The sequence below is a fragment of the Phascolarctos cinereus genome, unplaced genomic scaffold (assembly GCF_003287225.1).
Source record: "Phascolarctos cinereus isolate Bilbo 61053 unplaced genomic scaffold, phaCin_HiC Scaffold_9;HRSCAF=440, whole genome shotgun sequence".
NCBI lineage: Eukaryota > Metazoa > Chordata > Mammalia > Diprotodontia > Phascolarctidae > Phascolarctos > Phascolarctos cinereus.
Window position 1 is genome coordinate 110,597,172 of NW_027556402.1, and position 27,184 is coordinate 110,624,355.

The following is a 27,184-nucleotide window of genomic DNA, read 5'->3' on the forward strand; positions in this document are numbered from 1 at the left end:
GCTCGCTGAGGAAACTTCCTTTTGTCAAGGAAGGTTAACAACTGTTCAGCAACTGATAGTCATGGAGAATTTACTAGGACGATGAGAGATTAATTGATTTCCCAGGGTTGCATTTCTAGTCTATGTCAGAGATAGGCCTTGAACCCAAGTCACCGGCTCCGAAGACAGCTTTCCATCTGCTATGTCAAAGCTGGTTTACTTTTTGTAAACTTTGAGAAATTTTCTAGATTTTCACTCTTAAGATACCTGGCAGGGAAAAACCTTTTCATCAGGAGTGTTTGGAAAAATATGCACATAATTCACATGCAAATTTATTAGTCAATGAATTTAACAAAAAACTCACCTTGTAACTACATTCATACAAACACTGATAACCACAATGTTCTGGATATTTGTTCCTTATCTTTGAGTTTTACTGCATATCATTTGAAATAGCTTTGTAGAATTGCTGCAAAAAACTGTTGGGTGGTATTGTGTCCATTTCTGAAGGTAAATTTAATTATGCGAATATCTGAAATTGAGGCATTTTTATACAGGAGTACAAATGCAGTGGAAAGCTAAAAAAATTTTCCAAAAATTAAGTGAATTAGCATTTCTATCCTAATATAAATTAATTGTTACCTTTTGAGGGCATATCAGTTTATTCTTCACCAACCCTATGTACGTGTTCCTAAGACCGTATAGTATTTAATGAAGAGATCCTTTTAAAGTATTGATAGCCATGAGAAAATTATACCATGTTTGATCTGTGTTAAAGAATCAAAGTCCAAGATCTTTGAATAGAACTTAGAATAAAAATGTAATTAGGTTACATCCCTAAAGTCTGATATATCTTTAAACAAGACTGCAAATGAAACTTTATTAAAGCTTCAAATGAATTATTTCATTGCCCTTTTTTTTTTTCATTTTCTTCTCTTCCCTTTCATGTCGATGTTACTGACATTGCTGCTTGTATTTTACCTGTCTTTTTCAGGGTATATTAATTATTTACTGCTTAACGAGTAGTACTGAGACAACGGTACCGCATCCAGAGCTGCCTGCTCGGCAGTGGGTTTTTCAATTTCAAAGCCTTACGAGGTCTGGAATTGTTGAAGCACAGCCTACAGTTCTCGCCATCCTGAATAAACTTTTCTGGAGGCCTAGTTTCCCCGAGGAGAGAAGGCCCTCTATCCCTTCTGACAAACACCACCTCCCCCAAATACCTACTCAGTGACACTAATGACTGTGAAGATTTTTCAGTTAGTGTGTTTTCTTGCCAGTTGGCACATTAGTGTTTTGAGATTTTTGAAATCAATCATGTTCGGGAATTTTTTTTAATACTTTTTTTTTTTAGGCAATTGGGGTTAAGTGACTTGCCCATGGTCACACAGCTAGTAAGTGTCAAGTGTTTAGTCTGAGGCTGGATTTGAACTCCGGTCCTCCTGACTTCAGGGCCAGGGCTTTATCTACTGAGCCACCTAGCTACCTCTATGTTCAGGAATTTTTGAAGCCTTACAACTGAAAGCTGTCATCTGGTTGTTATTATTCAGTCATTTCAGTCATGTCTGACTCTTTTTGTTGTTTTTTTTTTTGGAAAAGATACTGGCCTGGTTTGCCATTTCCTTCTCCAGCTCATTTTACAGATGGGGAAACAGGGTGAAGTGAGTTGGCCAGGGTCACACAGCTAGCGTCTGAGGCTGGATTTGAACTCAGGTCTACCTGACTCCAGTCCTGTCACTCTCTCCACTGAGCCACCAGCTGTCACCTTTAATTCAATCCAAAATGGCAGGCCTCAGATACACCAGCAGAAAAGAAGAGTGAAACAACATATTCATGTTATTGGACAGTCACAGACTTAGTAGTAATAATAATGATGTTAATCATAATAGCTAACATTTATTTAGTACTTTAAGGTTTGCAAACTGTTTTACATTAATTATCTCATTTTATCCTCTCAACAACTTTGGGAGGTAGGTGCTGTTATCTCCACTTTACAGAAGAAGAAACAGAAATTAAATGAGTTGTCAGCTATGTAAGCATCTCAAGTGGGATTTGAACTCAAGTCTTTCCAGTCTCCCCAGAATGGATATTTTGAGAGATAGTGACATTTTAGAAAGGTTATATTGCTATTTATGTGGCAGCTAAGTGGCACAGTGGATAGAGTGCCAGGCCTGAAGTCAGGAAGACTCATCTCTGGCATCATTCACTTACTAGCTAGCTGTGTGACCCTGGGCAAGTCAGTTAATTCTGTTTTCCTCAGTTTCCTCATCTGTAAAATGAACCAAAGAAAGATATAGCAAATGGCTAGTGTCTTTGCCAAGAAAACCCCAAATGGGATCGTGGAGAGTTGGACGCAACTAAAATGACAACAATGACAACAAATTGTAATTTATAGTTAGAGGGCTGAACTGTGGTGCCTGATGGTGTGATTGTTTTTTTCAGACCTTTGCATGAGACCATTATATGGTTTTGAAATGTTCTTTGTTTTCCTCATTGTAATACAGTTTGAGTGGATAGGATGTCAGGGCCAAGTTCACTCTAATTCTGACTTCTTAGACTTCTGCTCCCTTTAGCACTTTCTGAATGTCATATTATAACATGGATGGTGGGAAGGAATAAAGTATAACAATTTATTTTTAATAGGGAAATACTCAACCTGACAAAACTTATAATGGCAAAGATGCATTCCTTATTCTAATTTTTTAAAAATTTGATTTGATTTGGTACCCATGCAAGGTTACATAATAATAATGATGATGATGATAATAATAATAATAATAACTAACTAGCATTTATATGGTGCTTTAAGGTTTGCACAATGCTTTACAAATATTATTTCATTTTATCCTCACAACAACATGGGAGGTAGATGCTATTATTATCCCCATTTTACGGATAAGAAAACTAAGGGAGGCAAAGGTTAAGTGACTTCCCCAGGGTCACACAGCTGCACATAACTAGTGTCTGAAGCTGAATTTGAACTAAGGTCCAAGCCTAAGTCCAACACTCCATCCATCAGATGAGGAAAGTACACCATGCCATCCCCATCCTCCCCACCTCCCCACGGTAACACATGAGAGGATGGGAAGATACAGTTGGGAGTTGCACATGTGGTCAGGCATAGATGCATAATAATAGCTAACATTTATGGAGCACTCTGAGTTTTGCATATATTTACATATATGCAAATACGTGTATTTTCTCATTTGATCTTCACAATCATCCTGTGAGGTGGGTAATGCTGCTGTCCCCATTGTGTGGCTCTGCATCACTGGAGGGAATGCTTTCATTCAGGAAACCGAGCATCCATCAGAGTACTGCAGTACTGATTTCACCTGACAGTGGCTCACCACCCGCTCCCAACCCCCAGATCTGCCTCTGCCAGCCCCCCTCATGGATTTCAATACATCAGATAATAAGGGTTTAAGGCCAAAGCGGACAAATGGCTTTCTGTCACAATCAGACAGAAATAATCTTCCTGAAACATCTGTTGACCGTGATAATCTAGAATGACTTACCTTATGGAGGAAAAAACATTTACATCACCAGGCACCATCATTCAACCTTCTAATTATAAATAACAATTTGTTGTTGTTCAGTGGTCTCAGTCATATCCAACTCTTCATGACCACGTTAAGGGTTTTCTTGGCAGAGATACTGGAGTGTATTGCCATTTCTTTCTCTAGCTCATTTGACAGATGAGGAAACTGAGGCAAACAAGGTTAAGTGACTTGCCCAGGGTCACACAGCTAAGAATTGTCTGAATTTGAATTCAGGAAGATGAGTCTTTCTGAAATGAGGTAACCCCCATTCACTTTACCACCTATGCCCATAAATAACAATACAATGGATAATTATTTCTTTAGACTCTTTAATTTAGTATTTTATTTTTCCCTGATTACATGTAAAAACAATTTTCAACATTCGTTTTTAAAACTGAGTTCCAAATTCTTTCTCTCCCTCCCCACCCCCCTCATTAAGAAGGAAAGCAGTTTGATCTAGGTTATACATATGTAGTCATGCAAAATATATTTATATATTAGTCTTTAAACTCTTTCTAGGCCCTGATAAAATTTTTAGATTTCCCTCTACATTGCCAACATGTCCTCAGCCGCCATATTAACATGGATAGCATTATGTTTCTTTTTCTGCTCAAAAATCTTCAGTAGCTCTTTGCTATCTCTAGGACAAAATGCACAGCCCTCTGCTTGGTCTTTAAAGTTTCTTTGTAATCTAGCTTCAAGCTGCCTTTCCAGACGTTTCGTATTATTCCTCCATACACTCTTATAAGAGGTGGCCATCTTCTAAATTTCACAAAAACACATTCCATTTCCCTTCTCCATGGCTTGACTTGGGCTCTTCCCCTTATCACACTCTCCACCAGATGCCTGTTTACTTTGGTTATTCCCCATTTACACTTTCTCCTCACTTCTCTTTCATAGAATCTCTCACTTAGTTCAAGAGACAGTTCAGATGGCCTTTCCTCCAGAAGGCCTTCTGGCATCTTCCCAGTCTTCCCCCTACAGCTGTTAATTATGCTTCCTTAAAATGACTTTGAATCACTTTACCTATACTTTATATTGATGTATCTATGTATGGTTGGATTGCCCCAGGAGATTATAAGCTCCTTGAGGGGACTTGCATTTTTTTATATAGTATCACCACTATTGGAACAGTACAATGTTGAAGTGAATTAAATTACCGGGACTAATAGCATCTCTGTCTAGGCCTTCCTCTGACTCTTACCACTCCCTAATTCAGGTCCCCTCCCATGCTCTGAGTGGTTCTCAAGTGTCCTCCTTGCCAGCACACCTAATATCTTGGCTGAAAAGAATGAAGCTAGGCATCCTTTTTAGAAGAAAGATTGTTTTCCTTTTCTTCCAGACTTTTCCCAAAGTTGCCCGCCACCTTTCTGCCCCATTGATTAGCTGGGTCACTGAGAAAAAAACAAAGGCTTTGTTTCTTGGCCCTCTTGAAGTATCTGGCATTAGGGGACGGGACACTGTAAATCCCTCCTGACAAGCTATCATCCCTGGGACCTGGTGACTCTCCTTGGAATGAGTGACAAACCCCCAAAGATTTCATCACAAGCTGTGCTGGGATCATTTTCATAACTGAATGTAAAAGCCAAAAGATAATATAAATTGTTCAAGACTTGGAACAGGCACAGAAAGAAATAGTTTTTTGTTTGTTTGTTTTTGTTGTTTATTATTATTATTACTTTTTTTTTTTACAAAAGGCAATAACATCTTTCTCTCTTTGCTGCTGTTCAGTATTGGTTCTAGCAGGTTTTATGTCTACATTGTACATTATAATAACTTACTCCCAAAGATGTCCAGTAGTTCTAGAGTAAAATGTAATATAATATACATAAAGCTTTATTATTCCTTTAGGTTGTTGTTTTAAACTAAAGTGGAATATTTCCCTAAAGTCTTCCACAAATGTTCACAATTTAGGGCTAAATGCACTTACTGTTTATACCATGACCATTGACGAAATGTGCCTCATAGACCTGTCAAATTATTTTTTGTACAACTGTTCCTGCTGCATTCTTTTTTTCTTTTTTTTAACTGGCAAATGTTCAAGTAGCCGGCTGTAAGTGGCAATAATTAGCTGTTCTCAGTACTGCTGATGCATGGAGCAGATCACTCAGTGCCTCTTAGAGACGGTGACATTTTAAATTACCTGAACAATTCCAGAAGCAATCCTTGGACATAATTAACACCTTCCCTAATTACTGCCAGGTCTAGGCTTTTTATTTATGGGATAGCCCATCATAGCGCATGCTTCACAAATTCTGTCTTCATTTCTGTGTTGCAAACTTCAGATATGTGGGCTCTATGGTGAAGAGGAGGATCTTTTCTCCTCCCTCCCCACCCTCCCTGTTCCCTTCCCCCCGCCTTTTCCCTCTCCCTTCGAGTAATCAATGCACTGCTGAATGAGTTCATTTTAATGCACTCAATCATGCCTCTAATGTTCGTAGCTTACGGGCGCAAGCATCAGTAATGCAGGAATGTTATATGGCTTTAGTTTGGGCCATTTCATAAAATATTCATGGAATCAAAAATGTGCATCAAAATAGCGGCTGGGAGAATTACATTTATGTGCCCGCTTTTATGGCAGCTTCACATTTAAACCCATTTGTGTTAATATCTAGTCAATCTTTCTACTTTAAAAAAAAACCTAAAATGGTGGAGATCATATACATTCTCCTTTGCTTAATATTTGTTCAAGACATCTGCTGTGATGTAACAAATATCTATAAACTTTCAGCAATGTTGTTGTATAGAGAAAGGGAAGAAGGGGTGAACAAGTCTGAGATAATACCCAGACAGAGAGAATCTTATTTCCCCTACATAGTGTGAGTCGGAGCCTCCTGTCCTGCTTTTTGGTTTATGGGGCCCATGTGTTTTTATTTTTGTTTTCTTTCTTTTTTTTTTAAATGAATAGATAGATGAGTTTCCGTTTATGTGGGCTTCAGTTAAAATGGCAGTGGTTTTGTTTTAATAGTACACTTTCCTTTAGGTGAAGAACTATAAATACCTACTTACTCCTTTTGTCATCTCCATCGAGTTAGAAAAATATCCAGGTTTTATTCTATTTTCATTTGTTAGGGGAATGTTATCTCATTATGAACATAACTGCTCACAACATGTCTCTTCAAGTGTGTTTTATTAGCCTGCTTCACATTTATATTGAGTCAGATGGATGATAGATTAAAAGAAGATCCTGGGGCTTCTGGAAAGTTTTGACTTCATTTCGTAGTAGTTTTTAATTATTCCTGGAAACGTCATTTCCCTGCATAGCTTGGGAAGAATGGTTGAGAAATTCCCAGATTTTAGTTTAAGAGTTTCTAGCATATTACTAGTGTATTCTAGCATTATTCAGTAGTGCTTTTTTTGTAGACCACTTGCTTAATCACCTTGCTGAGAGGGATTGTTGCCTCTCAGGTGAGCAGAATTCTGTCTTAGGATTTAGGAAGGCTTACCTGGCTTCAGGTCCCACTTCTGACATCTGCTGGCTATGTGACCTTGGGCACAATTAACTTCACAGCACCTTGGGCAGTTCTCTAAAAGTCAAAGTTGGGAACAAGTTGTTGATACGTGTTGGTGTAGGGAGTCTCTACTCTGGTGAAGTTCACTCTACCTAGGAAGTCATGAGTTCAGATCTTCATAAATAAATTCATAAATAAATATCACTGCGGTAGGTAGGTAGATAGGTAGGTAGATAGATGGGTGGATGGATGTGTGGGTGGGTGGGTGGATGGATGAATATATGTATATATATATATGCATATATATACATATATATATATATATATATATATATATATAGAGAGAGAGAGAGAGAGAGAGAGAGAGAGAGAGAGGAGAGAGAGATCCTCAGATTCATAGTAGTGATTGTGAGAGATTTGTTCCTATTTCTTCAAGTGACACCCTAAAGACTCATCTCTCCACATCCATGAAATACTTCTGAGTTCTCTTTCCTGACCTGCTTTCTCTCTTTCTGCTTTTATGCCATTGATTTTCTGATATAACTTTCTTGCTTCTCTGTCCTTTCTTAATGAAAGAAGAAGTCAACAATAGACTTGTCCAGGGAAGGAGAACTAATCAAATTCTGTTGTCCATGTTACTCTGGTGGATGAGGACAAGGACCTGGGGTCCTACCTTGTGTCTTATTTATACATTAAAGTTTTTTCATTGACAAATTGCATTCTATATGGACCTACGCAGGGTACATGGTAAAAAGTAACCAAACTGAATCAATAAACCAAATGGGAAAAAAAAATCTCTCTTCTTTGAGCTATACATTAGAACATAAGCCTCTTGGAGACAGTGTTGTTTTATTTTTGGCTTTGTGTCGATAGCACCTGGCACAGTGTTCTGTACATGTTGGACACTTAATAGATCATTGTTGAACTAAATTGAATAGAACTGATTTCCTCATGCATCTACATATTTCTTAACAACATGGCAACCATATTAATGGTCATTTGCCAAACTCCTTGTAGCTACAGTAATTTTTTAAATTTTCAATTAATTTTTTTGAAGTTATAATCTTATTTAGATTTAACTTTAAATAAGAACAAGTTTGTGTGATACTTTAAGGCATAATCTTTTATTCATAAAATTCCAATTTTAAATTTTATTGTTTATTGTTTGAAAAAGAAATGGCAAATATGATTAGAGAGACTGCTATGAATTGAATCTGTTAGATTTTTTATGTGCTGTAGATATTTGAGGTATTGTGGCAGACTGGATTTAAGTCTGGTCTTAAAGTCAGGAAGATCTGGGTTCAGATCCTATCTCTGCATAACAGATGTATGCCTGCAGACATCACAACCTCTTAATGCCCCCCAGGTAACTAAGACCATAAGTTATAAGACCAGTTGACAGTTGACATTCAATGAAGTAAGTTTCCAGATCATGAGTTCCCTATACCAATAAAATCATATCACATCTGGGCAAAACAAAACAAACATACAAAAAACAGATAAATAGTTTAATCTTTTTATTCACAAATATTATCACATTGTAATATCTAACGCTAGGATTCTGACAAGACCTTCTGCAGTCAAAGTCAATTGATTGTATGATTATAGCCAAAGGGTTCAAGTTTTTGCAAGTCCATTTACTGACTCTTTCCTGTGCTCCTAACTCTTCAAGATGAAATTGATGATTCTTAAATTAGGAATAGAAAATCTGTATGCCTTAGTTCACAACTGGTCAGAAACACCTAAGGATTACCATTAGTAGGCAAAAAGGAAATCAACAAGGCAGGAGTAAACAAAATGTCAGGATATAGTCCTGATGGTCAAGAGAGGAGAGTGGGAGTAGAACCAAGATTATGAGGAAATTCGATGGACGTTGTAGTTACAGAAAAAGAATAGGCCAAGAAAAAAGAGGGGGTTTAGAACTTGGGAGTAGGTCCCTATATCTGGCCACCCAGTTCAAGGCACTATCCTGTACTTGTTAAGATGCCAAGTTAGAAGACTAGGTCTTGGAACAATGGGGATTAGAGTTAGAAGGGACCTTAGAAAATCATCTAATCTAATTCCCTTATTTTACAAGTAGGAAAACTGAGGCATGGAGAGGCGACACTTCTTTTCTATAATGGCCCAAGCAATAGGTAGTGGATGTGGAATTCAAACAAAAGCATTCCAAATCCAGTTCTGGTCCTCCTACTTCATGAGTGCCATCTCTACTACCCATATCTACCCTGGGAATTGCATTAGCTGCTGTTGTACCTGTGCTAGTCTTATCACAATTGTGAAATGTTTAAAAAATATCAGTCAACTAGCGCTTATTAAGAATTTACTTTGTGCCAGGCACTGCGCTGAGTGCTAAAATTTAGTGACTCCCCTCTAACCTCCACCACCACCTTGTGATTACTATAAACAAAGATGGAGAAGTTATAATCTTTGCATTGTGTTGGTTTTCATATCCATATAATCTTGACATAATTTATAAAACATAAATTTTAATAAGGCATAGCTATTTTCATGATCATTATCTGAATACAGTGGTAATTCTTTTCTGAGAACATGAGATGTGGTCTATCTAGACAGGTTTCACCAACCATGATAAAGGATTTCATGGAGACTCAGCCAATTTTTTGTACCCTCTGACAACAGAAGGCATGATTATACTTTAAAAAAATAATAGTACTAGCCTAGTCCATTATAAGTGACTCTATTTGGAGAAGAAGGGGCAATTTTTGTAGGCAGCATCAGAAGTGTGGGCTGCCTGTGGTTCGGGGATGGCTTCCTAGAGAATCCCAATTAGGAAATTTTTTGGCCACCACAATTTTTTTTACTCATTTCCATAAAGTAATAGATGTTAATGAGTAAAATATAATTAGTTTTGTGCTGTTGTAAACGACCATACTAGAAAACAAGTTTGCTTAGCATTTTTAAGGAATGAAATGGCCTGAGGCAATATTAAGTATTGGCTTTCCTATGTTGTATTTTTGCACATTTCTACCAAATCTGTTAATCTTCCCTCAGTTTCCCAAATATGGAAAGGGGAATAAAAGCTGTTTCTTAGAAGTAATCTTTAGTCAGATTTGTGGAATTTATGATCAATTCGTCCCTTATCAAAAAACTAAAAATTGTCAAATGGGTATTTGGTTTCATTATGATGATCAATACAAAATGTCAGGACTCTCAAACTGGCCCCCAAAGATAACTGATCCATCTCAAGTCTTGCTATCCAAAGTAAATCTCTCAGAGGTGACTGCCCATGAGTCTAGCAAAAGGCAAGGCTAAATTCAAAGTCCTGTTGGGTTGGCCTTCCTTCCCAGCTATCGCCCTTTAAATAATCACCGCTCATAGATATCCTAAATCCTTAATCATCGTGCTTCATCTGCCAGTCCTTCTATGTTCCTCATCACCACAACCTCAGTAATTCTGTATCTTCTGGACTTCACATATACTCTGGCCTTGAGACATACACAAAATTGTAATCAGGGTAGGCCCCACCCAGTTTGTCTTTGTGAACGACTTTTGTTCTTCAGGTCAGCTTGAAGAAGCTGCTGAGCGTTATGAAACCTTCCATGAAATGACAGAGGGACGGTTATGGCAAGACTTGAGCGGCCACAATCTCCACTCCATGGCCTGTGAAAATCTCCGGAGGATCTACACAATGCTAGCAGAAAGAATGCTGAATGACAAACAGTACAAACACGCTATCAAGACTCTACTGAAAGCTTGTGAAAAAGCCAAAGAAGGTAGGTGGGAAAAAAATACATACTTTCCTTCCATCAATGCACCGTTCTGGACTTTCCCAGGAGCAAAGTAAAAATTGTCAAGTGTTTGATTATTTCCAATGAAATTCAAAGGCAAATGCCATCAATATACTTCCAAAGTTCACTATAAAACTAAAGTGCCTTCTTGCTGACCACGAGGAATCCATGAGTTTTTTGAAAGCTTTATCTTCAAAAACGCCATATTCTGGGAACAACATTGTAAAACAAGGGGCTGGTAATCAGAAGTTAGGGTCGTTGATGGAAGTTAAGACTTTTTTTTCCCCTGAGGTTATACGCTTTCATTGCACATAAGCATCAGGTCATTACAAAAAGGAAGGAAACTGAGGCTCAGTTGTCACAAGGAACTCAGTGGTCTTTTCAGTAAAATAGGTGAATTTATCTGAGTATTGTCTACCAATTTAAGACAAACAGCATAAAAAGTAGTTCTAAGAAGGTTGATATTTTTTATACATATAATATAAAGACAAAAGCCCAAGAATAGATTTATATGATATATTAATTCATAAAATTCATATAAGGGAGTGTGGTATAAGAGAAAAAAAACCCATTAGCTTTAGAGTGAGAAATACTGGGTTCAAATCCCAGCTTATCAGCTATCTGACCATGGGGCAAGTCACCACCCTTCTGAGCCTTCATATTCTCGACTGTGAAAGTGCAAGGGGTCGGATGAAAAGTTCTCAGAGTTTGCTTCTAGCTTTACATCCTGTGATCCTCTTAAGTTATGTTAACCTAGAGTCAGTCAATGATAGAGAAGCATTGAGTCAGCGCCAAGATGGTGGAGTAAAAGCAGTGACTTGTTTGAGCTCTCCCCCCAAACCCCTCCAAATTCCTATAAAAATGGCTCTAAAATAATAGAGGAGCATTTCTGAGATGGAGAAAAAGGGGTACAAACTTTCCTCTTCTTCCTAGTCCTGACTCTGGTGGTCACCCCATTGGAAGGGGTTGGTATCCCAAGGTCTCTCCCTCCATGAGTATCATGTTCATGGTCTCTTCTCCACTCTCGCCCCTCAAAACAGCAACAACAGCGGTTGAGTTTTCCTTTCACAGTTGACAATGCTACTTGTCCTAGGTGTCAAATATGCTAGTTATGGTTCTGATTCTGAGCCTCATTTTCGTTATCACTAAAATGGTGATTTTAACATCTGACCTGCCTACTCCTGAGGAAAAAGGGTGCAGCTAGGTGGTAAAGTGGATAGAGTGCGTGGCCTGGAATCAGGCAGATTCATCTTCCTGAGTTCGAATCTGGCCTCAGACACTTACTACCTGTGTGACCCTGAGCAAGTCTCTTAACTCTGTTTGCCTTGGTTTCCCCATCTGTAAAATGAACTGAAGAAAATGGCAAACTACTCCAGTATCTCTGCCAAGAAAACCCCAAATCAGATCACAGAGAGTCAGATGTGACTGAAAAATGACTGAACAACAGCACTTCTTGGGGAGTTTGCAGTCAAGTAAAAGTTAACATGACTGTGTTTTGTGAACATGAGCTGTTAGTATAGTAAAATATTTAAGCCTTCATTGAATTCTGGACTGTCCCTGATATACGCTGTTTTATGGGATCACATTTTTATAGATAACTCATAAACAACTCCAGATGTTTCTCTAAGAGGCCAAACTCTAATTTTGAATTAAGGCAGTGTGATGTAGTGGATAAAGTGCTGAACCTGGAATTGGGAAGATCTAGGTTTGCATTCTACCTCAGATGCTTCACAATTATGTGACTCTTCTCTGTGCTTCAGGTTCCTCATCTGTAAAGTCAGGAGAATTGGAGCCATTTAAGGGCTGTTCCATCTCTCAATCTATAATCTTATCATCCTATGAAGGGGGGGACACCTTTTTTTTCCCTCCTGGAGGAAGATAATAGGAAAAAATTTACTCCCAAGAATTAACTTTTGAGATCAGATTATTTCTACATTATTAATGATGCAGTTTATGAAATATGAACCATTGTTAGGTTTGCTTTATGTATTTGATTATATATTAATTTTAAGTCATTAGAGCAAATCTCTTTTTTTGAAGGTGATGACACCATTCCTTTTTGAGTTCCAATCCGTGGTTTCCCAATGAACTATACATGCTCAGTGCTAGTGACTTAATTTAGAGGAAGCTCATTGATTGATATTCTTCAGACCTTTTCATCTATTTTTGGTGGTGGTGTTCAGTCATTTCACGACCCCATTTGGAGTTTTCTTTGCAAAGATACTGGAGTGTTTTGCCATTTCCTTCTCCAGCTCATTTTTCAGATGAGGAAACTGAGACAAACTGCATTAAGTGACTTGCCCAGAGTCATACAGATCTTAAGGGTCTGAGGCCGGATTTGAACTTATATCTTGCTGATTCCAGGCCCCAAGCTCTATCCACTGGACCATTTTTATCCGCGAGGAGGTATAATTAATACCGTTTGGTTCAATCCACAAGTGCAGACAAAATGCTGGATTTGCAGTCAGAGGAGCTATTTTCAAATCCTGACTCTTTTATTTGCCTCTGTAACCCTATGCAAGGCATTTAACCCATCTGGACCTCAGTTTCCTCTGTTGCGAAATGGCAGAATCAGTCCACATGACCTCTAGGGTCCCTTCCAGCACTAAGTTTATGAGTCTAAGACAAATTCCAAAAGGCTGTCCTTTTCACTTCAGCATTTTTAAAATAAAGATCTTTTTGTTTCAGAGCTTAGCTCTTACTTGTAAATGGATCCTGAACATGATAGCAGAAACAGCCAAAACTTAACAGCAAGACCTAATAGAACAACAAAACAATGGATAAATTACATTCCATTTTTAGCTTTGCCATTCATTATTTGAACCAACAGTACAGCATTGCTTCTCTTTTCCAAAGATTTTGGTTTCAGGGGAATTAAAGTAATTAAAAGACTTTGATTCCATGTATGTGTAAATAGACTCTGAAATCCATATCCATCATCCCCACATTTGAAGTTTTCCCAGGTGTAATGCACTCAGATCTGAAACACTAAGCCAAAGACCAATGAAGACTTCCTTTCTTTTTTTTTTCCTGTACACTGGAAGATGATGTAAATGAATTTTGGTGCAGGTGAATTTTTCGGTCTTGTATATAATGGACATCATGACTAAACACCACTCGCTGAGTGTTGGTTGTGAATAAAAATGATTAGCTAATTCATGGATTATCCATTTTAAATACAGTGGGGGCAGCCCTTTGCTTAAATAAGGAATCTACCTCAGTGACAGATCATAAAGGGCCATCAACAGATGAAATTGTGTTTGGACTTTACATGGAAATATGTAGAATTTCATCATAGGAAGAAAAGCTAGCCATCACTTCCTGTACTAACACTTCTGATGGTAGCATATTAATCTTTACTGAAACTGTTCCTTTTTGAGCAGAATATAAGCAAATGGATATCAACTTTGCTAATTATTCCTTGGTGGTGGTGGTGGTGGTGGTGGTGGTGGTGGTGGTGGTGTTCAATCATGTCTGACTCTGTGACCTCATTTGAGGTTTTCTTGGCAAAGATACTAGAGTGGTTTGCCGTTTTCTTCTCCAGTCCATCTTACAGATGAGGAAACTAAGGCAAACGGGGTTAAGAGACTTGCTCTGGGTAACACAGATAGTAAGTGTCTCAGATTTGAACTCAAGTTGTCCTGACTCCAGGACTGCCACTCTATCCACTGCCACACCTAGCTGACCTGCTTGGCACAGAGTAGGCACTTAATGTTATTAATTGCTATTGATTAATTGTTAAGTGACTTGCCCATGGTCACAGTCAGCTAACGCATTTCTCAGGATGTATTTGAACATAGGTCTTAACGACTTCAGTTACCACCTTGCTGCTTCTAAATTCTACTGCATTTGAAAACAACAATCACAAAGTCTACTGTGTTCATATCATTTCTTTGAAGAATACATTCATTTTGTCTAATAATAATAGTTGTAAGTAACTCTAGGCAAGGTCCTTCAATGAACCTTAGTTTCTTAATCTATAAAATGAGGGGGGTGGTAATATTCATACTGTCTGCCTTCTAGGATTGTTGTGAAGAAAGTTCTCTATAAGTTGTAAAGTTATGGAACCTTTTAACCTTTTTTGTACAATGGCCTCCTTTAACTGCCTGGTAAAGCCCATGGGCCCCTTCTCAAACTACTATATTTAAATGTACAAAATAAGATATATAGGATTCAAAAGGAAACCAATTATATTGAAATACAGTTGTCAAACTATTTTTTAAAATTATTCACACAGTTCTGAAGAACTCATGATGAAAAATGCTATCCACCTGCAGAGAGAGAACTGATGAACTCTGAGTACAGATTGAAGCATAATTTTTAAACTTTCTTTATTTTTCTTGTCTTTTGTAACATTGCTAATATGGAATGTGTTTTGCATAATTTCACATGTATAATTGATATCATATTGCTTGCTTTCTCTACAAGTAAGGGAGGTACTGGAAATAAGGAAAGAATTTGGAACTCAGAAAAAAATTTTTGAAGAATGTTAAAAATGAATAATAATTAAATAATCAGTTTATAGATCCCAGGTTAAGAAACTTTATGAGAGAAATGAATAATAATAATAATTATTTATTTATTAATACTAGCTAATATTTCTGTAGTTATATAGTGCCTGCTATGTGCCAGGCACTGTTTAAGCACTTTACAAATATTGTCTTATAAGAACTATGATATAAATATGGCTTCTATTACTTTCGCTCTTTAACCATTTCTTTGGACCACATGCTAATTTTCTCCATTTTCTTTTTTAGGGGGTGACAAAAAGATGGAAGGAGAAGCTGCGTTTGCTTTAGGCTTAGCGTATCATGCAGCTGGAGAATTCGAACTGGCAAAATCAGTAAGTGTAGCAGAAATTGTTTTCTTCCGTTTTCTTCATGGCCCTACTTCTGCTAGGTGCCCTGCAGAAATGTGGTGAGCCTTATGCTAGTGAGCTGAGGTTGAGGGGTGAAAGCAGAACATCAATACATATTATATTTGTATGTAGGGTTGCATATTTCTAAATTACTAAACCATTATCATCAAACACATGAAAGCCTAACAATAATGGAAGAACACGACCATCTATTTGACAGCCCCACCCAGTCGGAGTGGAAATGAACTCAAGTGCCAATAGTAGATGATAAAGGAAGCATTGTGTTTGGGTTAGAATTTAGAATAAAATGCGCAGAGATGAGAGGCTTCCTGGCATTCCCATCACAGCTGTTAGGCAATGGAATGGGCAATAATGAAAATCCTATGATGCTGGCCTAGTGGGGCTTCCTTATTTATAATCCAGGGCAAAGCCCGTCACAAAGGTCTGACCACATCTCATCCAGTATGACCAAGGTTTTGTGGGTTTTTTTTAAAGAACTCCTAAAGAACTTTTATAACCAAAGGCAATTTTTCTTTTAGATTTATCAAAACTATTTATTCCAAAAACATTTTTCAGTTTTGCTTCTGCTCTTAAAAAAAAAGTCTCAGATTTTGCACACTGTCTCATAGTGACTCCTTTATAATTTCCAGTTTTTTGACTTTCTAATTAGTAATTCAGATATTTATGCAATCTAGGTAGGTCACTCATCTTTTCCAAAGGAATAAGTTTTTTTGTTTATCTGTTTTGTCCCTTGAGGCAACCTGGGAAACAGAGTCAGGAAAACCTGATTTCAAATCTGGCCTCATATACTTATTTGCTGTGTGAGCCTAGGCAAGTCATTTAACCTCTATCTGCCTCAGTTTCCTCAACTGTAAAAGCGGGATCATAATAGCACCTGCCTCCCAGGGTTGTTGTGAGGATCAGAAGAAATATCTGTAAAGTCTTAGCACAGTATCTAGGATGTGGTAGGTGTCTAACAAATGCATTTTCCTTCGTTCCTTTAGTGTTAAGACAAAAAATGTTCACCTTTCCTAGTTTCCTTTTTCAAAATTTATTATATTATAAGAAACATGAGGGCAGAAAGTGAATCTTCTTTTTATCCTCAGCATAGAGTGCAATGCCTTGCATTTTAAGAAGGCATTTAATAAAGGTTTATTGAATTGAATGGTTGGTTGAGATGCCTAATCTCCTTCCCAAAATAAGTTTTCATTGACTTTCTTGAGGTTGTTAGAATTGACCTCTTTGAAATGAACTTTCTTAATGTTCAGCTCTTTCCTTCCTTTCTCACTTCAGAATCTTAAATTTCATTAGTTTGTGATCAATATTGCCAGAGTTTTTCAGTACTTATTAATCTATCACCATTAACAAAGATTCATTGTTGTAAGGCAAAATTAGAGAATGTCCATAAGGTGCTTTGCAGACCTTAAATCACTTATCTGCTGGATACTATTGTTATTATTAATTAGTTGACCACTGAGACATGAAATATGGTACCAGCTTAGGTAAATTATTGCTAATGGTATATAGTATCTAGGAGCACCCCACCCCCAATTCAGAGAATCTTACCCCCAGGTTCAAGATATTCTGAAGGACTGCATCTGTTAAAAATCATGGTTCATGAGCCCTTGTTAATGCATTTCTCTTTAATAGTCAGCTAGTAGACTCAAGCACAAAATATTCAATGAAATAGAATAATAATAAAAGTAGGAATAAAAAATTTCCTTCATAAATACATGGTGTGATGGAACGTGGTTGTGCTAGTGATAAGAAATGATGAGCAGGATGGTTTCAGAAAAACCTGAAAAGACTTGCATGAGCCAATGCAAAGTAAAATGAGCAGAACCAGGAAAACAACATAACTGCAATATTGTATGATGATCAACCGTGAATGATGTAGCTATTCTCAATAATACGATGATCCAAGACAGTTCTGAAGGTCTCGTGATAAAAAATGCTATCTGCATCCAGGGAAAGAACGGATTTTAAGTCTGAATGCAGATCAAAGCATCTATTTTTTTTTTACTATCTTTTTCTTTTTTTGCAGGGGTGGGGGAGTAGCTGTGTTTTCTTTAATAGCATGGCTAATATGGAAGTGTTTTGCATGACTTCACATGTTTAATCTATATCAAATTGCTTGCCTTCTTAAGGAGAGAGAAGAAAATTTGGCACTTCAAATTTTTTTTTTAAATATTAAATTTTTACATGTAATTGGAAAATATTTAATGAAATAAAAATATATTAGGAAAAAATAAATATATGACATACTCTTCCAGTAATATGCACACCATCAGTGAGATTGATGGGGTGCTTGGGCTCAGGCCCCAGCCCTAAGTTCATGTCTCTGGAAGCCACCCAGTATCTCAGTAGGCCCCTGTGAGAAAATTTTCTCTTGTTACAGAGCACATGACCCTGTAATTCCTTTATCAGAGCAGACTCAGGGCCTGGCACCAGATTCCCAAGGACCATGCCTCTGGCAACTAAACAAAAACTTCTTTTCTCCCACAATGTCTGGTATCAATAGAGTTATTCCTACAGATTCCCTGAACTTCCCCATCCATAGATTACAGACACCTTCTCTCAAGGCACCTGGACCCCTGGCATATTCCTTTGAAGTCTCCAGATTACCTAATTAGTATCCTTGATATCCTTTTTTCCCTGTCCCTTTTCCGTATAAGCCCCAGCACCATCCTCACTGGCTTACAGGTTCCTTAGCAACTTCACGGGCTTCTCTAAGCATTATAATAAACTTTGCCCCTTGACTGAGAGATGGCATAAGCGTGTAAATTCATTCCAGGTAACACTGCCCTGGTTCCTATCACCTCAAACCTCATCGGGAGTAGTTGACACACATAGGAAATGTGTGGAAGGGCACACACAGGGAGCATGTGCTTGCCAGGCTGCATATGTGGAGAAGCACACGTCAAGTGCACCCAGGTAGCCAGGGTGCAAGTGGAGGAGCAGCTCGTAACTTTGATACTGCAGGACCTTCTAGTCTGATACTGATGTCTTCTAGTGATGTCATCATGCACCTGTTGCCAGGCTTGTCTCTCACTAATTTCCATTGGCTGTGCTGCCTGAGCTGGATACCACTGCCTTTGGATGAACAGCTTTTGCCAGACATTGCTCTGCTGGCCATATTGTCTCTAGTGGACGCTGGGTGCATGGCCTCTACCAAGTGCTTTTTCCACTGGACACATGCTGTCCATTAGATATGTAGTCTCTGCTGAACACGACCTCACTCATCACAGTGTCTCTAACACCTGCCGCCTAGCGTGTCCCCGCTGGGCACATGGCCAAGGAGTTCCTCTCTGCTTCTAACTTCCAGTGTGGCTAGTTGTTTATCGTTACTTATTTATCAAATCTTGATCTAATACCTAAGACAAGATTGTTTTCTTCTTTATCTCGGACTTTTTATGCAACACATCCTATGTAGATACATCTTCCTGCTATATGTCATAGATAAAAGGAAATTCGCCTACAACTCTCTTCTGGGACTTATTTCTTTTCCTCTTCTGTCTCTTTATAGTTCTATCCTGTGTGATTTAATCCATTACCCATATGCAAATAAAACTCATCTCTTCCTTTTCTACACCAATCTGTATTCATGAGTCTACATTGTTCCATTCTATAAGACATTGTAAATCATTTTGGTGGCTACTTGTGTATACCCAACTGGTTGCCTCCCTCCCATACTCCAGTAAGATCTGTGATTTCATCAGTGGGCTCGTTGTGCAGACGGTAACCCATCAACTCTTCCTATGTAACTCTGATCCATATTTTCCCGTAAATTATTCATAAACATACTTGAGACCTTCACTGAATTCTTTTGACATTAGACTCCTAGTGGAGTAGATGAATTGTCCATTGGTTGGCCTCCTCATTCTTCCTAGATGACCAGCGCATCTTTTCTTTCTGGTCATACTTTCTCTCATGATATCCTTTATACCACTTTTCTGCAATTCCTTATCTGATCAAATGAGGTAATAATTGTAAAGTACTTAGAACAGTGCCTACCACATAATAAGCTCTGTATAAATGTAAGTCGTCATCATCATCATCATCATCATCATCATCATCATCATTTATATAACCTAGTTGCACCCACCATGCATGTCTTCATTGCCCTTTGAGTGTTCCTCAACTTTGAATTTTGGGAGATTGAAGTATTTCATGACCTATAGCCATACTATCACTGGAAGAATATCAGTGTCAGAATAATAGATGTCATCCCATGAAGAAAAATTAAATGTAACAAATATAGCCATTCACCTTTCTTCTGAATTCCTTCCATCCAATTTTCCAATTGTGTAAAACAATGGCGCCATCTTCTATTCACTCAGTGCTTATTGTGTTCTTTGCACTATCCTAAATAGAATGGAAGGGTTACAGGTTATAGAAGTTACATGTTTTCTTGATAAAGCTGACAAGAAAAATTAAAGTACGATGTGACATGTTCTTTGTTGTTCACGGTTTGCTCATCTTTTATTCCCATCAGTTATTCTTATATAATATCTCCCATGTTAACTCCTGATTGGATGTTATCATTTGAAAAGTTCTCCAAATAGTTTCCTAAACTTTACCCCATTTCTCATGAGTATTTATCCTTTCTCTTAGTTCCTGTAGTCTATGTCACCCTGTACAAGTCACTTTAACTTCTCTGGAATTCAATTTTCTTGAGGATAATTATATCCTGAGGATAATATTATCCTGGAGATAATAATAGCATTTACTTCACAGGGTTGTTATGAAGATCAAGTGAGTTAACACATATAAAGTGTTTTGCAAATTATAAGCAGTACATAAATGCTAACTATTATTATTATTGTTGTTGTAGTTCTTCAAAATCTCTGCATGCTATTGTTATTTTTTTACTGTAGTTCTTCAAAGAGAGATGACTTTGTCACCTGTGTCACTAACAAATCTACTAGTGACTAACAACTCTGCTAATAAGAAAGATTGGGGTCTTCAACTATTCAGTGTATAGCTTGAAAGAGTGTCTTTAAATTATGAATTATAGTAGAAAAGAAATGTGTTGAATGCCATGGCGGGGAGGGAAACCTCAGTATTCTTTTCCTTTCTTGTTAAAAAGTCGACAACTGACCTGATAATCATGGTGAATAAGAGAAATCAAAGAATTGATTTGTTCCGGGATCTACTAATGGGGAAGGTTTTTATTGTTGATGTTCAGTCATGTCTAATTCTTCATTACCCCATTTGGGTTTTTTGGTTGTTTTTTGTTTGTTTGTTTTTGGCAAAGATGTAGAGTAGTTTGCCATTTACTTCCCCAGATGAGAAAATGGAAGCAAACAGGGTTAAAGTGACTTGCCCACAGTCACTTAATGTGCTCACAAGTACTCATGAGACCCTCAGCTAGTGTCTGAGGCCAGATTTGAACTCGGGAAGATGAGCCTTTCTCCAGATTTGAACTCAGGTTTTCCCAACTCCAGGCCCCACACTTTATCCACTGTACCACCTAGCTGCCCCAAACTAGCAAATTTGTCTGGTCAATGACATTTAAAGAGTGACAGACTATCTGAAGGTATCAGGTCCTATGAAAAGAACTTCTCGTTGGTTGTGATCACATTAACTCACCACATCGTCCAAGTAAAAATTCAGAATTCCAGAAAAGAAAGGCTCTTCTGTGCTGGTATTCTTTGGGAGTCCTTAGATGTGGGGTAGGAAAGACTGAAGTCTGAATTTAAAGATTTTATCATTAGGGCTCAGTCAGTGTCAGAACAGGTTTGAAAATTCAGTGATGACCTTTGATCCTAAATGTTCTTTTAAGCAACAGGGGAGAGTTCCCTAGTACTTCACTTTTAAATGTAAATTTACTTACTGTTGAGGCAGCTAGGTGGCACAGTAGATAGAACACTGGGCCTGGAGTCAGGAAGACTCACCTTCCCTAGTTCAAATCTGGCCTAAGTCACTTACTAGTTATGTGACCCTGGGCAAGTCACTTAACCCTGTTTGCCTCAGTTTCCTCATCTGTAAAATGAGCTGGAGAAGTAAATGGCAAAACCATTCCAGTATCTCTGCCAAGAAGATCCCAAACATGGTCACAAAGAGTTGAGAATGACTGAAATGACTAAACAACACATTGCTTACTACTATATCCAGCTCACTTAAAGTTGTAGAGATATCAAATGTATTCAATTATCAAAGTTGTTCATGTATTATTGGCTTTCTATTATTCATCAATAATGAAAGATAGCATGGCATGATAGGGAGAAGGCTGACCTTGGAGTCAGGGAGAACTGAGTTCAAGTCCAACATGAGACATACTTATTGTGTAACCGTGGAAAAAATATTAATCTCTCAGGACCCATAAGGAAATCCTCTAAGACAACAAGTTCTAAAAAGAGTTGTGCATCTGCAGCTGGGTTGGGCGTTTCCACACTGGGAGCCCCAAGTAACTAATGAAATCATAGATCGGGACCATAAATAATAAATAGTCCCATCAGAAATTATATTGCCAACACAGCCATTTTATTACTCACTTGGTTTTATAAGACAGAACTTTTAAAAATGCATTTTAGTTTAACAATTCCACAAAATAGTACCTTCCCTGGTTTCGTTTCTTCCTGAGTAATACCAACAGTAGTTTATATTGCTATAGTGCTTCATGGTTACAAAATATCTTACAGACATCATTTTTTGATCCTTATAACCCTACAAATTAAGTAGTACAAATATCATTAGCTCCATTTTATAGATGAAGAAACTGAGGCTAATGAGGTTGTGACCTACTCCAGTACATACACAAAGTGACAGATTTAAAACTACAACTAGAGTCTTCTTTTTTTGTTGTTTTTCGCTCATCTTTTTTGGCCTTTTCACTTTCTCTTACATTTGAGCTCTGCTTCCAGGGTGGAAGGGGCACTATCTGAGGCTTCTTGTGCCAGAGGCCACAGGACCTACCTAGTGATGCACTGATGTTGTCCTGAGGCCCTTGTGTCTGGTGCTATGCTGAGGGGGTGGGGTGGTGGTGGTGGCAGCTGGCTTGTAGGGGTCTGGCAGCTTACTTGGTGCTGAATTGGGTTCCTGCTGCTGGTGTCTGGCATGCCCTAAGGCCTGTGGAGTGTTTCTTTGTTTCTCTGTGGCTACACTGATACACATGGTGTTCTGGCCACTAGAGGATTCCTGTTTGCCTGGGCTCCACTGAAGCGCGTGGTGGTTCTTGGAGCTGGAGTCTGCTCATTCCCTTGGCTATGCTAAGGCATGTGGGGGGCCTGCTATTGGTGTTTGCCCGCTGCTTAAATTACCACACTGGGGCTCAGGATCCCCTGCTGGTGTGCAGAATTGGGGCTTGCTGGGATGCTTCCTGCCCTGGACCATGCTCCCCTTTCGCCTGAGTGAGACAGGCCTTTTCTTGCCAACCTTCCAAGTGTCTTAGGCTAAATGATTGTTTCACCCTATCTTTTTACTGGTTCTACTGTTCCAGGATTTGTTTGGGGGCTCTATTTTGTGGTTGTTTGGAGGTAAGTATGCTTAACTCTGTCATCTTGGATCCCAGAAATCTCTCTCTCCAACTAGAATCTTCTGACTCAAGGTTCTGTGGCTATATGCCAAGCTTCTTCTTATTATTAATTAGAGTGTATCTGCTAATATGCTTATCCTGCTAACATCCGAAAAAATTTTTAATATTGTTTCTAACATTCTGACCTGCCTAACAATGCTGGAGAAAATCACAAATTCAGATCTTTGGGGATGGACCTGTTATTGATAAAGCTACTTTTGGCTCTTTGCTTCCTTTCCCAAACAGTCAGAGCCCCATTTCTTCAGTAATGTATTTTAGAATTTTGTGAGTAATTTAAGTCAATTTAAGCCACTGACTTATAATTTGTAGTCTCCCTTCTTTTCCTTTTTTAAGCATCAGGATATGTCATGCAGTAACTTCTTCATTCTCAAAGACCATTGTGTCTCAGCAATTGCAGTTGTTATCTTTCCTATATTTCCTATTGCCGTCTAGCACCACCAACACCCACATGGTCCCTCAGGCTTAAAAATTCAGTTTCATCTTTGACTTCCCCTTTTCCCTTGCCCTTCTACATATAAGTGATCGCAGAGCCTTATTAAGTCTATGTACTCAATATCTCTCCTGTCTATCTTGTCTTACTTCTCTGCTACCACCTGATTTAAGGGCCTGGACCAGGGGAGTAGGTTTCCCTGTTCCCCGTCCCATGTCTCTTTCCTTTCCAAACCACCTTGCATACCACTCCTAGAGGAATCTTCCTAAAGCACAGTTCCAATATGTCATCCTTCTATTCAACACTCTTGAGTAAAGTCCCTACTCTTTGCCCTGGAATTCAACGCCCTGCCTAATTTGTCTCCATTGTGTACATCCTGGCTGAACACCTGCTACTACCTCCCCATACGCCTCCACGCTGGCCAAATGGATCTAGCTGAAATTACCCCAACACAGATCAACCTACAGACACAAGTACTGACACCTTCCCAAAGAAAATAGACACAAATCACATCAACTGTGCATCCGATTGAACTAAGGAACCCCTCAAAGGGATACAAAAAATCCACAAAAGGAAGCTTAACCAGTGCTCACCAATGCCGCTGTGGTTGCATCACTGTGGAGGAGTCAAGGCCACAACCCTACCTTCCTCGTACTTAGCCCACTGGGAGACTGAAGAGTGATGGCAGCTTGGTTAAAGGGAAAACACCAACAGCCATCTGCTACTGTTCCCACTTGTTGGGCTGGGAGTCGGGGATTGCTGATTTACTGATTCACTGATTACTGAGCTGAGAGATCCAAAAAGTCTTTTACAAGAGAGAACAGGCATTGGCAAACTTTTTCTGTAAAGGGCCATATAGTAAAATATTGTAAGCTTTGCAAGCCAAAAGGCAAAATTGAGGATATTATAGAGATAATTAACCGGAGAGAACAAATTTCCATAATTTTTATTGATGACATTCAAAATATAATAATAATGATAATCAGTATTTGAGTACAATTTTTTTAATACTAGTCTACTAATTAAAAGAATTGAATTCTTTGGGGGGGGGGCTCTAGCATTTTAGTTAACTGGAGTTCAAAGTTAATGCTCCCTATCATCAAAACCAATTGGAAATATTTATGTGTTAGCTGATGCGTAAAGAGATTTTACATATTTTACTCTTGAAAATGTCTTTTCACACAGATAGGTACTACCAAATACTGATATCAATCTGTAAGTACATAATTTTAATTGATCCAAAAAGCTAACTATCTTAAACAAGTTTATTTTCTCTAGATGCATTAATTCAGCTGCTTCATTCAAACATCTTTTAATCAAGGAACCATCAATGAAGGACTTTCCTTGCTTGGCTAACAAATGAACCACTTGGAAAGTTATTTTGGTTACAGCTTCATTGTCATTTTTTAAATTTTGTTGGGAATTATGCTGCAATGAGATAACTTTTTAAACTTTCTAATTTTTCTGACCATTGCTTTCCTGTGAGTTGCAAATATCGTGATAAGTGCTTGGTCTGTTAATGTTGATGTAGAGGATATTCTTTTAGCTTAGCTACTGTGTTATTGAATAATAAACCCAACACTTTGCCATCTAATTCAGGAACAAAATAATCTGCTTTGCACTATACCTTAAAAGCACGACTTTCAAAGACTTCTAATTTTGACATGATGGGTACACATAGGTAATAAAAATAAATAAAATGTTGCACTACAATGATATCCATGGCACTCTACCTACTGTTGAGTGATAACTGCATCATTGCAATTTATAGCAGGCTAGATAACAGTGCAAAGTGATGAGAACACCACACACCTACTGTCTCTGTCACAACTACTCGACTCAGCCATTATAATGTGAAAACAGCCATGGATAATAACATAAATGAATGAACATGACTATGTTCAAATAAAACTTATTTATGGACACTGAAATTTAAATTTCATATAATTTTCATGTGTCATGAAACATTATTTGTCTTTTGATTTTTCTACCATTTAAAAATATAAATGTATGTACCTGTATGTATATATGCGTATATACAAATATATGAGCAGACTGGGAGACTGAAGAGCGATGGCAGTTTGGTTTAAGAAAAAATACCCAACAGTCATCTGCTGTTGTTCCCACTTGTTGGGCTGGGAGTTGTGAATACACAAATGTGTGTGTATGTGTGTGTATAAACACACACACACACACACACCACCTATACACACACACACATATGTGCTTTGTGGGCCATACAGAAAGAAATAGGAAGTGCCCTGGATTTGGCCCACAGATCATAGTTTGCCAGCTCTTAGGCTAAAATATTGAGCTAAATCAAATAAGGTGAAATTCACTAGGGATTAATGCAAAGTATTACACTTGGGTACTAAAAACTAACTTCCTAAATAAAAGATAGGAGAGGAATTGGACGAGCAACACTTTGGGAGGAAAGATCTAGGGGTTTTAATGGACTGCAAGCTCACCATGAGTCAGCAGGGTGATATGGCAGCCACAGGCTCATGTGACCTTGGACTACACTAAGGAAGTCCTGGCTTCCAGGAATACGGAGGTGTTGGCCCCATTGTAACCTGCCCTCATCAGACATCTTAAGTATTTTGTTTAGTTCTGGGAACCATAACATCAGAAGGACATTAATAAATTAGAGACCATCCAGAGAAAGGCAAACTAGGATGGTCAAGGGCATGAGTCTCTGTCCCGTAAGGACTGGAGGAAGGAAATGGGAAGTTCCACTTAGAGAAGAGGAACCTCATGGGTCATGTCATCTGTATTCAGATATTTGAAGGACGATCCTGGGAAGCAGGATTAGACCTATTCTGATTGGCCCGAGGGGGCAGAACCCAGAGTAAGGAGTGAAAGTTGCAAAGAGGCAAATTCCTAATCATGAGAGCTACCTGAAAGTGAAATGGGCCTCCTCCAGGGATTCTGGGTTCCCCCTCACTGGAAGCCTTCAAACAAAAACTGAATAACCACATCTCTGGTCTAAGGGCTGGTCATCACTGGAAGGTCACCAATCAGGTCCTTTTCAACTCTAACATTCAGTAATTCTGTGACTTCTCTTTTATCATCTTTTCTCTTGGTCACCGAATAAATATTATGTAAGTTATATCGTATTTGTACTTTTATATAATTATATTTTTTAGAATATAAGAGGATTGGCTAGAAAGAAGTAAAATAAATCAATTTTTTCTCTAAGAGAATCTTGTGAGGGCTTCTAGGTAGTGTAGTGCACAGAGTGCTGGGCCTAGAGTCAGGAAGACTCATCATCCCAAGTTCAAATTTGGCCTCAGACATTTACTAGCTGTGTGACCCTGGGCAAGTTACTTAACCCTGTTTGCCTCAGTTTCCTCATCTGTAAAATGAGCTGGAGAAGGAAATGACAAACCGCTCAACTGTCTTTGCCAAGAAAACTCCAAATGGGGTCACATAAAACCAGGCAACTGAAACGCTCGAACAACAACAAAAAAGATGATTCCTGAGATTTGATTTCTATTTGATTTTTTTCTTTTTCCAAAACATTATATCCTGAATTTTAGAATGGATAGTGAGTAGGCTGTGGCTTTCATTCCTTTCGTCTGGAAAGCTGATCAATATGCATATTAGCAAAAGATCAGCAGCATTTGCTGCCCAGTGA

The 27,184-nt window shown here is 38.3% G+C and overlaps 1 protein-coding gene across 1 annotated transcript in view; it reads left to right on the forward strand.

The window, feature by feature from the left end:
• The window catches only part of TTC29 (tetratricopeptide repeat domain 29), a 249,646-nt gene that overhangs the window by 73,223 nt on the left and 149,239 nt on the right, over nucleotides 1–27,184 (forward strand). Inside the window, 2 exon segments of the mRNA XM_020993977.2 lie at nucleotides 10,495–10,707; nucleotides 15,480–15,565. Of these exon segments, the coding sequence (XP_020849636.1) occupies nucleotides 10,495–10,707; nucleotides 15,480–15,565 (299 nt within the window).